Source organism: Oryx dammah, unplaced genomic scaffold, assembly GCF_014754425.2.
Source record: "Oryx dammah isolate SB20612 unplaced genomic scaffold, SCBI_Odam_1.1 HiC_scaffold_13, whole genome shotgun sequence".
NCBI classification, from domain to species: Eukaryota; Metazoa; Chordata; class Mammalia; order Artiodactyla; family Bovidae; genus Oryx; species Oryx dammah.
In genome coordinates, this window is record NW_024070197.1 from 3,166,270 (window position 1) to 3,183,443 (window position 17,174).

Consider the following 17,174-nt stretch of genomic DNA (forward strand, 5'->3'; position numbering starts at 1 on the left):
CCCGCCGCCGCTCGCGGGCCGCTGCTGCCGCCGCCCCGGGGCCCGCCCCGGTGCCGTCCTCGCCCGACATCGCGCCGCCCGCCCGCCCGTGAGCGAACGAGCGAGCGAGCGAGCGCCGAGCACCGAGCCCCAAGCTGCTGCTGCCGCCGCCGCCGCCGCCGCCGCCGCCCGCCCCCGGGCCGCCGGGAACTGCCGCCAGCCCCGCGCCGCCCAAGGATCTACCGGCACCCGCCCGGCGCGCGACGTCACCACGCCGCCCCGGGGCGCGCTGGGAAATGGAGTCCGCAGTCGGGAGAGGTAGTGGCCACAGCCTCAGAGAAGGCCGCGGGGCGCTCTGGGAAGCGGAGTCCACAAGCGGAAATCGGTCTCGGCCACATTCCGGCCTCGATCTGCCCCGAGGCACACTGGGAAATTCGCGGCTCAGTGGTTTCAAAAGGAAATCTGATTAAGAGGATGCCCCCTGAGGGTGCTGGGAAATGTAGTCTAAAGGCCGGAGATGTGCCCCGGGGCATGTGGGAAATGTAGTTCACAGTATCAAGGAACCCAAGCGGGAAACGGACTTGATAACCCGGGAGTCCTAAAAAATACAGAACTAATTTTTCCATACACCTTACCGCTTTCCTCATACCATGTGATTTACTTATTTTGGGTTTGTCTTATCCCTTCAACTAGAAATAAGCCCAGGAGAACAGGGATTTTTGTCGTCTCTGTGCCTCCCTGTTCCCATTGCCAAGACCTAATAAAACGCGATCGGGAACAGTATTTTGAATGAATGAATAAATGAATGGATTCCCTAGGTCCTGAGAACCTCCAGATACTATGGGAAATTGAGTCCTCAACCCTTACACCAAGAAAATCCCTGGGTGACCGCCCAGGGCACCTTGGGAAGTGAAAATTACAGTACAAAGGTCACGGCAATCGGCCGCTGGGCACGCTGGGAAACGTAGTACTCGGGGCCACGACCCTAAAGGCACGGTTGGTCCAAAGTACCCCAAGTCACTGATAGAACCCTTGGATTACATCAAGAAGGGAACCCAAGAGGCAGGGTCCGCAATAACAGCTCCTCAGAGCCTTCACCGGCCCTCCCCTCTACTTGCTACCATCTTGGGACGTGGAGCAGTCTGGGAAATGTAGTCCGGGCTGTTCGTCCTCGCAAGCCATGCTGGGATTTGTAGTCCAAGGCGAGGACTTTTTAATGGACATGGAGGGGGAGTTGACTCATACATAACATCATAAAGCACGATGTGAGCCTCGTCTTAAGTACTCTGCACCTTAATCTTCATTGGGAAGGAAGCAAACACTCCGAGACCTGAGAAAAGACCTATAAAAATCACAAAGCTGCTGCGGCTTCTAAGTTGCTTCGGTCCTGTCCGACTCTGTGCGACCCCGTAGATGGCAGGCCACCAGGCTCCCCCGTCCCTGGGATTCTCCAGGCAAGAACACTGGAATGGGTTGCCATTTCCTTCTCCAATGCATGAAAGTGAAAAGTGAAAGTGAAGTCGCTCAGTCGTGTGCGACTCTTAGCAACCCCATGGACTGCAGCCTACCAGGCTCCTCCGTCCATGGAATTTTCCAGGCAAGAGTACTGGAGTAGGTTGCCATTGCCTTCTCCGAAAATCACAAAGAATGGCTCTGAAGTACAGAGGCAAGAGTTCTGTTTTCCAAGGGATGTCAGATCAGCTCTACCCACTCTAAAGTTCTTGGGCCTGTGCTAAGAAATAAAGGACAGATCCCGTGAAGTCTGGAGACCACTGGGATGAATACAAAAGGGATAGCAGTTCGGGTGGCTTTGGGGATATGTAGCCCTTTCAATCCCACACTTCCCATTCAACGTGTACACCCACCTTCTTCTCCAGGCAACTTGAATGGTGTGTATGTTGTTAGGGTGTCTTCGGTTATCTGTCTCTCTCTAAAGTAAAAATTGAAGTCGCTCAGTCGTGTCCGACTCTTTGCGACCCCATGGACTGTGGCCCACCAGGCTCCTCTGTCCGTGGGATTCTCCAGGCAAGAGTACTGGAGTGGGGTGCCACTGCCTTCTCCAGAGGGTCTTCCCGACCTGTGCATAACTGTGATGTGTGTCTTTGTGGTCGTGTCTGTAGCCCGGTGTATACTGGTTTTGGAAGCTTGTGTTCATTGTGTCTGTAAGCTGTGATGTAAATATGTCTATAGTTTTATGATTTTTATTTACAGGAGACACAGTTCAGAGTATCTGCTCAACCCACACAACCTACTATGGGACATGCTCCCACTGTAAGTTTTGTTAGCAATCTTTAGGTTGACTGCTGCGTTTAGACTTGAACCTCTGTTTAACACATTCTATTCTACTGCAATGGATAAGAATCCCAGCTCTGGTACAGGCATTCCTGGATTTGATCTTGTCTCTTGACACTTCCTAACTGTGGGGTCTGATCGAGGACCTAGGCTTAGTCTCTTCATCTCTGCCTCCAGGAGCTGTTGCAACGGTGTACCTGGCCTGTCTCATAGGCAGACGTTGGCTCTGTACTGGCATTTTTATATTTTACTCATTACAACTCTCTTCTGCCCTTCTCTTTTCCACGGTGAAGGTTTTTTTTTTTTTCACTTCTCAAGCCTGCTGTTTTCTCTCAATGCTAGCACTGGAATGTTGATGCTTAACCTCACAGCTGGTGAAAATAGCCTTGGAAAGATAACATGTTCCCTTTTTCCCTGCAAGAGGCAGAAAAACTGACCTCATAAAGATGGTTTGGATAAAGGGATGCAACAGGACATTCACAAAGTATCAAGTTGACTCCTCTATTCTGTGAGAAAACAGGGGTAAGCATAGTAGAAGTCAGTTCTAATTTCTATTTTAACCGACCTTGAAAGAGTTATTTGCACAAAGGAACCTTTTAACAGAGAATTATACTGTTAGGACTTCCCTGGTGGTCCAGTGGATAAGACTCCTTGCTCCCAGTGAAGGGGACATGGGTTCGACCCCTGGTGGGGGAACTAAGATCCCACATACAGCAAGTACTGAGAACGAGAACCACAGCTAGAGAACCCCACGCCTCAGTGAAGAGCCAGAACAGCCAAAATAAATACCGATTAATTAATTGTTAAAAAGAGAGAATTATATTGAGAAAGGCACCCCGTGGCTGACCTGCTGTGACTTTCAACACACGAACATATCCGCTGTGTCCTTAAACTCATGCCAATGGGCTTTGAAATTGACAACCATCTCAAGAATGGCATCTTCCCAAAGGTTATCCGAGGACACAGGCCCGGAAAGAAGCCCTCCCCCTTGCAGTGTCAGGGACCACGGTGCTTATAAAAAATGGATTTTATCCAAAATCTAGAACCAGGTTTCCAGATTTTCCAGATCTGTACGTAAGATCTCTGCTCCTCCCCAATGACTTCAGTGTGCTTCTCTCTCTCCTCTTTCCCACCTGGGAGGTTTGTTTCTAAATTACCAGTATTACAGTGGCCCTGCTCTGTCTCCACCACCATGGTTAGATAGAGAGGGAGAGCTTGTGTTTGTATTTATATAATGTCAAACCACCCAGAGACACACCCAAGCCCAACAGACAAAGCTGATCTGCCTCCCTAAGACTCTGGGCTTTCATCCGAGGGGAGCCTGGGAGTGTGTTCCAGGCACAGGGACCCTATATGTGGGTGGCCAGAGACTGGGTCGGAGACCGCCAACTGCCTGCCCATCACTACTGCGTCCTTCCTCAAACACAAGAAGCCTGCTTTTGTTTGGAGCAGCAAAGCACCCAGCTGGCTCCAGAGCCAGAGGAGACCCAGTCATCTTTGCGATCGGGGGTCGAAATAAGGTGTAAGTGAGCACGACTAGGGCGGGGTGGGGGCTGTCCAGGAAGGCTTTGGAAAGTGGTTTGATTTGGCCAAGAGGTGCCCGTGTGTTGCTTCTCATCTTCTCCTGCCTTCCTTCTGGGAAGCGGATGGGATGGCGCAGAGCTCCAGAAACCATCTCAGGACCCGTCTGCGACCTCACAGGCGGAAGCCGAGCAGATTCTTTTCCCTCATAGGTTATTAGTTTGGGGTTTGTTTGTTTGTTTGTTTGGCTGCATCGTGTGGCTTTCGGGACCATAGTTCCCCAACCAGGGATTGAACCCAGGACCCTGGCAGTGGCAGCCCGGAGTCCTATACTGGAGTGTCCTAGTACAATACACAGAGCAGAGTCCCCTGTGCTCTACAGCAGGTCCTTGGTGGTTATCCATTTTATTTCTATATTACTAGTAATGTGATCAGAGGGTTGGTTTTTTTTTTTTTTAGTCTATTTACAAGGTTGTAATGCCAGAACACTCTCATCACCCCCAGAAGAAGCGCCATTCCTTCTAGCCATTACCCTCCCCCGCTCCTTCCTTCTCCTGCATCCCTGGAGACCACCTCTGCTCCCGCCTCTGTGGATTTGCCTTCTAGAAATTTCACATCAATGGAATCTCGCAACGTGTGGCCGTTTGCTTGGCTCCCTTCATTCTGATTTGCAGACTCATCTGCACTGAAGCCTGCGTGAAAGCCTCATTCCTTTTTACAGCTGAATAGTGTTCCCTCATATCCGTTCACCAGTGGATGGCCGTTTGGGTTGTTTTTGCCTCTTGGGTATCCTGAGCTATGCTGCTGCTGAGATTCCTGTACATGTGTTCATGAGAATATAGATTTTCCGTTCTCTTGGGGCAGAATTGCATCTACCAATGCAGGCGATGCGTGTTCTCGCCACTCCAGTGTTCTCGCCTGGAGACTCCCATGGACAGAGGAGCCTGGCGGGCTACAGTCCACGAGGTCGCAAAGACTCAGACACAACTGAGCAACTAAACAGTGACAAATGGTAACACTATGGTTAACTTTTTGAAGACCTGCCAGGCTCCTTTCCAGAGCAGTCGCACCGTTTTGCATGACCACCAGCTGTGGGTGAGGGGTCAGCCTGACACATGGTCCTCAGGATTGGTGAGAGGACTCTCCCAGCCGCTGTGAGCTGGTGGCCTCGCTATGGCCAGCTGGGCGTTCATAATAACACAGGACTCAGCACGTGCTGCAGAGGGAGCATTTATTTCAAGCCCCAGATGGACGCACAGCCCGGATGGACACACAGGCCAAGGGCTCCCAGGTGCCTCGAGGGGGTGGGGGGGCGCTGTGCCCAGCTCCTCACTTCCAGCGGCCTCCGACGCGGCCCTTTCCAGCCCCCTTCCGGCTGCAGGAGAAGGAGGGGTGTCAGGAAGGAGTGCCTCCCCACCCACCTCTGAGATGGGCCCCGCCCTCCCTGCCAGGGGAAGAGGCCCGCCACTGCCTGCTCTTGTGAGGGTTCGCTGCCTGGGGTGGCACGATTAGCCGTCACCGGCCCATGGACAGGCGGGAGGTGATATCCCTGGGCCAGCTCAGGATGTTCACGTGGGCACTGATAAATGGTTATGGATACAGAGCTTGGGGGAGGAAGTGGACAGTGACAGAGAGGGCCAGGGAAGCTGGGGAGAGAGAGAAAGATGGAAATTGAGGCAGAAAGATGGAGAGAGGGAGGGAATCGGGGCAGGGAGACAGAGCAACAAACAGCAAAAGCCGCGCTTCTCAACGTCAGACCAGTGACATGTGGGGACCATCCTGAGTGTCGCAGGATGCCGAACAGCAGCCCTGAGCTCCACTCAGCAGGGGCCAGTAGGACCCCCTCCCCAAGCGTGTTTTGGACATCACCTGATGTCCCCTAGGTGTGTGTAGGGGGAGATCACCACCCCCCCGCCTGGAGGACCAGTGATTAAGAGGGACATAGAAAGGGGGATTGAGACCCCAGCAGAAAACCGGAGATGGAGAGAAAAGGACAGGTTATGAGAAAGTTCCAGAGAAAGAGGGATGAAGACAGAGCCCCCAGGAGAGGGTGGTCGTGGCTGAAACTCAGAGTCAAGGGCAGCAGGAGAGAGAGAGTCAGAGGGAGGGGTGTGGGACCCAGGCTCGTTCACTTACAACTTCTGGGCGTGGCTGATGCGGTTGTACAGGACGTTGATCTGCAGAGACCAGAGGAACGTATTGGCAGAGCTGGAGGGAGAGGCGCCCCCTGCCCTGACCCAACCCCAGCTGAGCCCCCAGCTCCAGCCCCAGCCCTGCCTGGCCCCCAGCAAACACGGGTCTCACCTCATATTTCTGCTGCTTCAGCTTTGCCATCAGGTCAAACTTCTCTGACTCCAGCTGGTGGATCCAGTCCGACAGTTCCTGGGCCTTCTCCCTGGCAGGGCAGAAGGGCTGTCGGGGAAGGGAGCCAGGCTGGGCCCCAGGCCCAGAGGGGCTGAGGGAACCCTTTGAGTTTGGCTTTACTGGTGCCATTGTGTTAATAATTCAGGGCCCTTTTGTTAATATGCAAAGCAGATTGCAGCAGGGGGTTTTTTAATCTCTGCCCGCTTCTCCACGTCCCTGTCTCTCTAAGGGAGAATGATAGCATGGCTAAGGGCCCCAGTCCTGGAGTCAGAAAGCATAGGTTCAAACACCAGGTCTGGAATTCTCTGGCTTGTGACTATGGCCAAGTGACTCCCCCGAGGATCCTGTTTCCCTCTCCAGAAAAATGCAGAAAGAAAATGGTGAAGAATTTTTGGGTTGTCCCCTCTGTGTCCCTTCTCCCTTTCTTCCTTAGAACTTTTTGCAGTAGGCTCTGTTACTACCCTCCCCAATCTCGCTTGCAGGTAGGGCAGCCAGTGGGATGAAAGTAGGTCACTGAGTGGAGCTTCAGCTGAGCCTTGCAATTTCTTTCTGCTGCTTGGATGTGCTGGCTGGAGCGCCAGCAGCCACATTGGACCACGAAGTGATTTGGAAGATGGATGTTGGAGTAAAAGTAGTGGAGCAGAAAAATAGGGGGCTGAGTCTTTAATTGTTTTGTAGAATTGCCATACCCGCTGTGGACTACAGATTTCTTCTACGTAAGGAAACAAACCTCTATGTTTTAGGCTGCTATAGTCGGATCTCAGTTATTAAAGGCTAAGCGTATTCTGAACTGACAAAAAATCTACTGCCTTGAGCCATGAGAGGATGAGAGAACAGGTGTAAAGTGCCTGGCACATAGTAAACACTTGATAAGCTAGTTGTTACTACTCTTTTTATTCTTACTAGTATTCTGTGTCTTCTTTTTCCAGTTAATGGTTTTCTTTTGCCAGCTAATGGTTTTCAAATCCTCTCTCTTCTGTGGTGTATTTTATTTTAAAATTTTCTAGACCATCATATATGATCTCTATTGAATAAATAAAACTTAAGTAACTTGAGATCCTCCAAAATAATCAGCGGACCCAAACAACAAGCAGACGTGTGGTGTAGGGTGGAGAGAGGAGAAAAAAAAGGAACATTAGCGACATACTGTTTAGTCCAGGCCCCGCAATAATGTTTCCTGGGAGGGAGGGGGCTGGAGTCAACTCTGAATATCCATCCCCAACTCTGAGCGCAGGGGTTTGAAATCAGCGCCCTGGGAGCATTTACACCATGGAAATGAGCAGACGCTGAGATGTGGACTTTTAACCTCTGGAGACCCACTTGGGAAGCATTTACCATCATAGTGAAAGTGAAGTCGCTCAGTCGTATCCGACTCTTTGCGGCCCCATGGACTGTAGCCTACCAGGCTCCTCTCTGTCCATGGGATTTTCCAGGCAATAGTACTGGAGTGGATTGCCATTTCCTTCTCCAGGGGATCTTCCCAACCCAGGGATCAAACCCAGGTCTCCCGCACTGTAGACAGACGCTTTACTGTCTGAGCCACCATGCCTCTTCGTAAATACGGGATGAAGAACACAGACTACCACCCCAGACTTCCTGGGTTCCAATCCCCACTCTTGTGCCTGCAAGCTGTGAAACCCTGGAAAGGTTCTTTAACCCCTCTGTGACCTTTTTTGTTTGTTGGTTTCTTTAATGTTCTGGTTTGTTATCTCCAACCTGAGGGGGTAATAGTATAATGGTATCTACCTCTCGGAGCTGCAAGCCCTCCACACGGGGCTACTGCTCGCTGACATTGCTCAGCTCTGTGATGTAGACTCTGTTATCACAGCCTCCTTTTACCAGTGAGGAAAGCAAGGCTCAGCGGAGTTCAACAACTGCCTGAGATCACATAGCTTAAGTGGTGGAGCCGGCGCCAACCCCGGGCAAGCAGTCTCCGGTATTGAGCTCCAAGTCCCCTCGCTTCGCTGCCTCTGGGGTGGCAGGTGTTTCTGACTTTAAGTGCCGTGCCTGGGCGCTTCAGACACAGAGGAGGCCCCCCAGGGAAAACCCTCCCTGGCCTTCCCTCTGAGGGCTTATCCTGAGAGGCAGGCTGTGCCCCGAGTGAGCTGTGAAGGGAGACACGGAGCTCCCCCCAGAAAAGGTTTGCCTGGGAAGTTGTCACCAGTGTGTCTGGCTTTAATTCAGGCAGAAGATGGAGCCCATTTGGAATTCCCAAGACACATCATCAGAACAACATGGTCGCCTCAGTTTCGGTCAGCCCTGGGGTCTGGTTTCCTATCATCTCCCAGACTCTACAGGTCTTGGCACCAAACACATAGGCCCTACATCAGTGATACTCCACAGGGGAGCGGCCCAGAGAGGGAGAGACACGTGCACAGCGCCGGGGGCTCGGCCCTCTCAGACCTGGGCCGGGCCGCCCATCTGCCTGTCTGCCACCCGGGCCCCTCCCGCCTACCGGAGCTGCTCTTCTCCCATGTGGTCGATGTTCAGAGGCTTTTTACGCTCAGACAGGATGCGCACTTTCATCTCACGCCCCGTCTGGCGCTTCCCTCGCTTCTGTTCTGCCTGAGGGTGGGAAAGGGGCACCATGAGGTGGAAGGTGGCTCCCCAGCCCCTCCTCCCTCAGACCAGGGGTCCAGGCCCCCAGCCTCTCCTCCTCAGACCCCAGCTGCCTCCCCCGGGACCCCAGACCTCAGGCCCCAGCAGGCTAAACTCACCTTGACCAGGTAACCCCCAAAATGGGCACCCATGTTGGACAGAACCTTCTTCTTCTTGGCGTCGTCCTCGGCCCGCTTCTTGGCCTCCTCCTCTTCCTTCCGCATCTTCTCCTCCTGTGGAAAGAACGGGGTTCATCCCCAGGCCTCCCCCACCCCGCTGGACTGAGAGGGGAGGGCGCCTGAGGGGATGACAGGGAGGCCGATTCTGCACTGAGTGAATCAGGGGTCGATCAGACTCAAGCATGAGAAAGTGAGTGTTAGTCGCTTCAGTCACGTCCGGCTCTCTGCAGCCCCCGTGAACTGTAGCCCTCCAGGCTCCCCTGTCCATGGGATTCTCCAGGCAAGAACACTGGATGGGTTGCCATTCTCTTCTCCAGGGGATGTTGCCAACCCAGGGATCAAACCACGGCCTCCCGCACTGCAGGTAGATTCTTTACCATCTGAGCCACCAGGGAAGCTCACGAGAGACAAGGTCAGTATCAGAACAGACAAGGATGCAAACACTTCCTCCTGCCCCTTCCAGGCCTGGGTGTGTGACCACCGGCCAGTCCTTCACCTTCTCTGAGCCTTAATATGCTGCCCCCGCCCCCAGGAAAACTTGACCTGGCGGGGTCGGGGGTGGGGGTGGGGATATGCTTGCTTTTCTCTGCAGGCTCCAGCCCGCAATGGCCAGCGGTGATCTTGCTGTGTGACCTACGTGTAGGTACCTGCCCTCTCTGAGACTTACTGTCCTTCAATCTCATGAGAGGAGAATGACTGTCCTCAGAGAGGCAAAGAAGATAACTTGTCATGGGAGTCGGGGAGGGGGCAGAGTCAAGAGGCTCTTGACCTTGAGCCTGAGGAAGGGGCTCCAAAATGCCTTCACTGAGGCATGACCACATCCGGAAAGTCTGCATTGTATGTTCCAGAATTAGAGGCTCGCCCCGACCCAAGCCCTTCCCCACTGGAGAGACAGGCAAGGTGTGGGGCTTGCCCATAATTTCCCGCCTGAATGAGCTTCCTCTCACTGCTGTAACCTGCAAACACAGTGGCTTAAAGCAATGTCAGTTTATCACCTTGTACTTCTGCAGGTCAGTCTGCGGTGGGTCTCGGGGGATAAGCCACGGGACACACAGCCTCCTAGGGCCGTGAGGGGAGAGTCACTCCCCTGCCTTTTCCAGCTTCTCGGGGCTGCCTGCATCCCTTGGCTCGTGTCCCCTTCCTCCGGGAGACCAGTGCTTTGTCTACCACAGCACCCAATTCCTGTTCTTTAAAAGTGGTTTGAGGGACTTCCCTGGTGGTCCAGTGGCTAAGAATCTACACTCCTACTGCAGCAGGCACGGGTTCGAACCCTGGAACGAAGATCCCACACGCTTCGAGGTGCAGCCAAAAAAAAAAATGAGTGAGTCACTCATTTCAAGTCAGGTCATGTTTCCAAGGCCTAAAGCAATGGGAGCGTTCTGCTCACTCTCTCCAAACCAGCCAGTGATTCATTCCACAATGGCAGGTAAACAACCTGAAAACATCCTAGGATTTGTGCCAGAGAGAAAGAGGAGTTTAAGCCAGACTTGCTACTGGACCTTGGTCACTCCTGCCTAAGACTGATGGGAGTCAGGATTTCCAGGGCTCAGACCAGGAACATACCAGGCACCCTCCTGGACACACTGTGCACACAAACATAGGCCAAAGGATGGAAAGAGAACACCTGGGTCTTTGTGATAGTATTTAAGTCCCTTGATTCAGCCAAGCCTGAAGCAGCCCCTGCCTTAGGATATTTAGTTATATGAGCCAATAAAATTCTCTTTCCGCTAAATTCAGTTGTGGTTTGGGTTTCCCTCCCTTTCAACAGCAAGATCCATGGATAATACGCATGCGGACTTTCTTGGGGTCACAGAGAAAATCACGAATGGAAAACGGCTCCCAGGAGGAGAGGAGGCACCCACCGCCAGCTTGGCCTGACGCTCTCGCTCCTTCTCGGTTCTGAAGCGCTGTTGCTCGGCTCTCTCCGCCCGGCGCCGCTCCTGGAGGAGGCAGAGGGCTGAGGGGGTGCAGGGACCACCACGCACCCCCTTATCCTTTCCCAGGTCAGGTCAGGAGTGGGGACGAGCATCAACTTGGGTGCGATCCGGAAAGTTTCAGCCTTGGGTCTGCACTGGACGGCGACCGTGCTCCATATCTCCCAGGACCCAGAGGCTGGGAGGCGAGGGGCGAACCGGGGGAAGCCCACCGCCCTCCACTTACGATGCGCTCTTTCAGCGCCACCAGCTCCTCTTCCTCTTTCTTCCGCTGCTCAAAGTGGACGTCGATGAGCGTCTGCAGCTCCAGCAGGTCCTTTTCCATGCGCTTCCGGTGGATGTCCTGGGGGACGGGGGGCGGGAACCTGGTCATCCCCAGGTGATTGATACCCCGAGAAGGCGCCAGCCCCGCAGCACCCCTGAGAAGCGTCAGGAGGGGGACCCCTGGACAGCAAGAGTTGGCGGGATTGACCCGGGGACAGGCGGCTGCCGTGCGCTCGATGTCCAGCAGATGGCAGCGAACACCCTGCTCTGACCCTAGGGGGCCGTGAGGGCGCAATTCCAGGAGAGTAGGAAAGCAAGCACAAAAAAGGAAAAAGACCAAAAAAAGAAGAAGAAGAAGAAGAAGGGAGGGGCGCCGCTTCCTAATTCGCACCCTACAGGCTAGCAGCCCCGCCCGGGGTGGGGCGTCTGTTACTTACATCGAAGTCCACGCGCTCCCCTTCTGGGATCTTTGGCGGGATCAGAGGAGGTACCACGGGCCGGCTGCGTGGACAGAAGAGAAAGGCTGAGTGCCCTGACCTTCCCGCGGGGCAGCATCAGCCTCACGTAGGTCCTGAGCGCCTGCCGTGCGCCCGGTCCGCATCGGACAGGCTGCAGTGAGATGCACGCCCTGGTTCCACAGACTCGGTGGAACCAAACAATGTAAAATGTTTCACTAAGGACGTTTATATGGCTTAGCGTCCCAACGATGCGATTTCGGATACAACGCGTTGAGTAAAATATGCTATTGGGATTCGTTCTACCCATTTTACTTTTTCAAATGCAGCTAGCCAAAAATATATATATAATAATAATCAGTTACATATGTGGCTTGCGTTGTATTCATATTGGGTGGTGCTGCTATGAGGGGCTGCCCTTGATTTCCAGCCCTGAGGTCCTCCTGTTTCTTAGAATTTTCTTTCTTTATTAATTTTTTCTTTTTTAGCTGCATGGTGCAGCATGTGGGTCAGTTCCCTGACCAAGATTTGAACCCATGCCCCCTGCACTGGGAAGGCAGAATCTTAACCCTCCGGCCACCAGGGAAATGCCCTCTTCTTTGGTTTCTAAGACAGTGCCTCCTCCTGACTTGCTTCCTATTTCTCTGCCTGTCCCATCTCTGTCTCCTTGTCCCCTGGTGGGAGTTTTGCTCTTCGATTCATTCAATTCATTCATAGGTCAGTCATTCATTCCTGTGACTTCAATTGCCATCATTTACTGAGGATTCGCCTCTGTCTCCAGCACAGACTCTTTCTCAAACCCCAGACACCAGTGAACAGATGCCTCCTGAACATTTCCCGTCTTTGCACAAACCCTGCCCTAACTGAGCTCACCAACCTGGGGTTCTTGGAACTTCCCTGGAAGTCCAGTGCTTAAGCCCCTCTGCTCCCACTGCAGGAGCTGTGGGCTCCATCTCTGGTCTCAGAGTTAAGAGCCCACATGCCACGCGCCATGGCGAAACAACACCGAGCCCTGGGGCTCTCTCAGGGGGTGGTCCCTTTCTACCCTAAGCCCTCTGCCCCAGCTTAGGCCTCACCCCGTGCCACAGTTCCCTGGCCATGCCATGCACCCCAATGCCCCCGGACATTTGCACATGCTGTTTGCCCTGCCTGCAATACCCTTCCCTTGATATACCACCCCACACCCACCCCTGGGAACTTCCCTGCTCAAACAAGGCTTCCTGATGCTGAAGCACACCTGTGCTTTCCTGTGCACCTGGCTCTCACTCAGATCTGATCCTCTGCCTCCTCTGCTCAAAACCCTCCGTTGGCTCCCCGGTGCCCTGGCCTGCATGGCCCCATCCCTCTATAGCCACAGTGAAATTCACGTACTGTCCGCAGAGGCCCCAAGGATTTCTGCTTCTTATGCTCAGATTGCTGCCTCCTTGCATCTCTAAGCTTTGGGTTTGTTTTGTTTTGTTAGTTTTTAGCTGCACTACACAGTACGTGGGATCTTAATTCCCCAAGCAGGGATCAAACCCATACTCCCTGCACTGGGAGCGTAGTCTTAAAACCACAGGACTGCCAGGGAAGTCCTGGATTGCCAAGCTTTGGTCCCAATATGACACCCCGCAGGGCGCCTCTCTCCCCTCCGTGAGCTCTCATGGCCCCACTGGTCTCCTAGTTTGGATCCTCCTTTTTCTGTATCTCTCCCCTGAAACACAGGACCTTGCACACACACCCCTCGCTTCCTCATCTCCCTTATACCTCCTTCAGCTAGCAAACTCCTTGTCTCTCAGGCATCACCTCTGCTAGGAAGCCTTCCTTGATTGCCTAGAGCACAGATAGTCCTCCTCTGTGCTACCATGGGCTTCCCCGAGTGGCTCAGGGATAAAGGATCCACCTGCCAACGCAGGAGATATAGGAGATGTGAGTTCGATCCCTGGATCTGGAAGATCCCCTGGAGGAGGGCATGGCAACCCACTCCAGTGTTCTTGCCTGGAGAATCCCATGGACAGAGGAGCCTGGTGGGCTACAGTCCACGGGGTCGCAAAGAACAATCAAACAACCGTGCTACAGTCGCTGGACCTGGGTCTATTTCACCAAACGGGGCAGGCAGAGTCTGCCTCTCGCCAAACACCAAAGTGGGAAGTTCCACAGAAATGTTTGCAGAAATCTCTGTCCTTTCCTATGCTTCCGTTTCCCCACTCTCCTTCTCTGCCTCTCGCACCCTGTCTCTGGAGCTGGGGAATATATTTAAGGGGGTGTGATGGGAGCCCCCACCCTTCCTAGGATCTCACCTTGGTTTGGGGCGCTCCTCTTCTGGTGAGGGGGATACAAAGAGATAATTAGCAAGAGCTCGTGAGTGGTCGGGCATGACGTATCCACAGGAGGGACCGGCCCCTTCCCAAGCCGTGGTTCCCACAAACCCAGTTCCCTTCTCCTGCAGCTCCGGGGGAAGGGTTGAGGGGGTAAAAGAGGATAAGGGAAATGGGGTGGCCTTTAGGAGGGAGAGGGTCACACGCATCGTATATACATTCAGAACTGGTGTGGGGGAATCGCCCTACCCCATCGCTGGGAACCCAGGTGTCCAAACCTCCAGACCATAAGGAGACCAAAAAAAAAAAGGAAAGACAACCCCCGCCCCAGCCCCTCGTCCTACACACCCAGAGCTCCTACCCTCCTCCATCAAGACCTAGAACGCCCTCTCTTCGCTCGGTGACCCGGGAGTTGTGTCCTCGGCCCCCTCCCCGCAGGAATCCAGACCCCACCACCACCGCTAGCCCCCACGGCAACCCAGGCCCCAACCTTTGAATGTATATGAAGGAGAAAAGTAAGGGACAGGCGAAGACGAGAGGGAGGGAGGGGTGCCTCTCCGCAAACACCCAACCCTTCTGTGCGTGTCCCTCCAGTCTGGGGAAGAAGGCTTGGGTGTCGGTCCCTTTAAGACGGAAGGGAACGGGTTAAAGCCTCCGCGAGGCTGGTTCCCTTCGCGGCCAGCAGAGGGCGCGAGCGCGCTCCGGGCTTAAAGGGCCGGGCCGGGCGCGGGTTGCGGGGCGCGGAGCGGGTCCTCGCAGAGGTAGGGGCCCCGAGGCCCCGGGATCGCTCTCCAGAAGCGAAGCAGCCGCGGTTACCTCGCTCTGCCGCCGGCTCCGGCTCCTCGGGGGCTGGGAGGGGGCGCAGGAGAAGCGAGGGGTTGAGGGGCCGGGGAGGGGAGCGGCCGCGCGCGGGCGCGGGGGGCGGGGAGGGGAGAGAGGGGAGAGGCTGTTAGAGGAGCTGAGGCTGAGCCCGCCCGGCCGCCCGCGCCCAGGCCGAGCATCCCCGCCCCCGACCCGGCCCCGGCCCCGGCCCTGCGTCCGGCTCCGACCTGCGGAGTGCGGCGCCTCACCTTCCTCCTCCTCCTCGGCGGCCTCCTCTTCTGCAAGGGGTAGGGGACAGAGGGCGCGGCGTTAGGGGTCCCGGGGACGGGTGGGGGCCGCCAGATGGGGGCACAGGGAGAACCGGGATCGGGTCGAGTCCGATCCGAGACCGACAGGGGGGCCCCTCGGGGCCTCCGCGGCAAATGGACCCGAGAGCGCTTCCCACGCACAGAGTGTGCGAACCAGGAACGCGGGCGTCGGGCGGAGTGGGCTAAGATGCTGCAAGGCGCCCCCAACCCCACCCCCGCCAAGGCTAGGCCGCGCCCCACTCACCTTCAGGCTGCTCCCTGAGGACCCGGGGGAAGGAAAGAGGGAGGGAGAGAATTAGGAGCCTTGGAGGCGGGAGGGGTCTCCGCCGCTCCAGGCCCCCAGCCCTCCCGCCGGCATCACTCACTCTTCATATTCCTGCTCTTCGGCGTCCGACATCCTGGGGTCCTGGTGTGACCTACGGACACAGAGAACAGGCCGAATGGGGTGCGGTCCAGAAGGGCGGGTGGCTGGGGGGCTGGACCCCCGGGTCTGAGGAGGAGGGGTTGGGGCCTGGACTCCTGGGTCTGAGGAGGAGGGGCCGGGGGCCTGGACCCTGCCTCTGGGGAGGAGGGGCCGGGACCTGGACCCCCGGGTCTGAGGGAGGAGGGGTTGGCCCCCCACCTCCTCAAACTACTGATCCGGTGATCCGGGCACTGGGGGTAAGGTGGGGCCGAGCCCGAGCTGCAGCCCCGCCCCTCTCCACAGCTGTCCCCTTTTGTCTTATGACAAGTCCGTGGGAACCTGATCTGGGTCTGGATTAGGAGAAGGTATTTGGGAAGGGACAGTGGCCTGAAGACAATAGCTGCCCCGCCCCCAGGGTCTATTTTGGGGGGATGTCACATCGGGTGACACAGAGGACATCTCCTGAGAAGTATCCGAGGGCGGGGCGGGGGGGAGTTCTGGGAGAATTAATCACCCCCGCCGGCCTCTCCACTCCTAGGGCCCCCTCCCCTTTGGCGGGTTATCTGCCCACCTGTCACCTCCTTTCACCTTCATCCACTGCCACGGAGGGGACAATGACACCCAAGAGCAGCTTCTGTCCCCAGGCCTCATCCTGACCCCTAAATACTAACACCCCATCTCTGAGATCCCCAAGGTGCCCAGGTGAGACCTCCCCAAACCCCAATACACACAGATCCTAACTGACGAATTCTGAAAACCAGCAAGTCCTTTTATCTCCAGATTCTGAGACCCCTCCCCTCAACTGTGGATCCTGCAGCTTGCGAGCCCAGACACCCTAAAATCTTGATCCCTTAGGTCTTGACCTAAATTCTGAAACCTCAAGATTATGAGACCCCAAAACTCTGTACACCCAAATTCAGAGGCCTGATTGATGCTACCCCCAATATGACACCACAGATTATATTACCTCCAGCCATGAGGCCTCAGATTCTGTGACTTTAAGTCCTAAATCCACAGACACTGACCCCCAGTCCTGACACTCAGACTGTCTGCCGTCCAAGCTCAGGGACTCTCAATTTCTGAGATTCCCTCGGACTCAGAGTTCCAAGGCCCTAAGGTGTTCTATTCTGGGACACCCAAACCTGGGCACCCCTAGATTCTATAACCCCCAAATCCTCATACATTCCCCCATCCATCCCCAGGCCCGGGAGCCTGGCCTCCTCAAATTCCCAGATCTGCCTCCATACCTCTCCTCCTCACCTCTCATGTCTCCCATCCCTCTGCCCCCTCCCCCAAGGACACCCCTGGAGATCACCGGGGGCTGTTACCTGAGTCTGGGTCAGCGGAGGTGTGAGAGAGTGGTGGGGAGAAATCTTGCTGGGCAGGCTGAAGCACCCCGGTTTATAGCCAGGGGTTGAGCCCCGCCCCAGGGAGGGGGAAGGGGGAAAGGATTCCTTTCCTCAAAGTCTCAGCCCAGCTCTGAGGTGGCCCTGCCCGCCCCCCACCCCCCACCCCCCGCTTTGGCTCCACTTTAGGGTTCCAGGCACCTCCTGGCTGTTCCAAGGCCTCTCCCTCATCCCAAAAGCTTTGTCCAGGAACTCCCGGCTGGGTCAGGTCACCCTTGGGCTCCCCACCTCCCCGGGGCCCCGGCACCCCGTGCTCTGAAGCCGCTGGGCTCAGCCCTACAGTCGGTCCTTGGAGGAGGTTCATTGACAAAAGGGGTCCAAGGGAGATTTTACCCCTCCATGAAAGGGGCCC

General features: G+C 55.4%; 2 protein-coding genes across 7 annotated transcripts in view; both read right to left on the reverse strand.

The window, feature by feature from the left end:
- PPP1R12C (protein phosphatase 1 regulatory subunit 12C) overlaps nucleotides 1-1,161 on the reverse strand; it is a 20,456-nt gene extending 19,295 nt beyond the window's left edge. Inside the window, exons 1-2 of the mRNA XM_040253788.1 lie at nucleotides 1,094-1,161; nucleotides 16-268 (exon numbers count right to left, since the gene is read on the reverse strand). Of these exons, the coding sequence (XP_040109722.1) occupies nucleotides 16-268; nucleotides 1,094-1,161 (321 nt within the window). The remainder of the gene's footprint in view (nucleotides 1-15; nucleotides 269-1,093) is intronic.
- A 3,845-nt stretch (nucleotides 1,162-5,006) lies between these two features.
- On the reverse strand, nucleotides 5,007-16,810 carry TNNT1 (troponin T1, slow skeletal type). Of its 6 annotated transcripts, XM_040251921.1 has the most exons (14): nucleotides 16,745-16,810; nucleotides 15,379-15,429; nucleotides 15,258-15,271; nucleotides 14,954-14,983; nucleotides 14,700-14,732; nucleotides 13,866-13,887; nucleotides 11,569-11,632; nucleotides 11,094-11,210; nucleotides 10,796-10,873; nucleotides 8,874-8,987; nucleotides 8,612-8,721; nucleotides 6,097-6,187; nucleotides 5,929-5,969; nucleotides 5,007-5,167 (listed from the first exon to the last, which is right to left on the reverse strand). In XM_040251921.1, exons 2-14 carry the CDS (start codon nucleotides 15,408-15,410, stop codon nucleotides 5,122-5,124), a joined length of 792 nt encoding a protein of 263 aa, XP_040107855.1. In that variant the 5' UTR covers nucleotides 15,411-15,429; nucleotides 16,745-16,810; the 3' UTR covers nucleotides 5,007-5,121. The 6 variants fall into 6 exon arrangements, with proteins under 6 accessions (XP_040107855.1, XP_040107856.1, XP_040107857.1 ...); XM_040251922.1 differs by lacking the exon at nucleotides 14,700-14,732 and having other exon boundaries at nucleotides 14,933-14,983; XM_040251923.1 differs by lacking the exon at nucleotides 14,954-14,983 and having other exon boundaries at nucleotides 16,745-16,809.
- Between the last annotated feature and the right edge of the window lie 364 nt (nucleotides 16,811-17,174).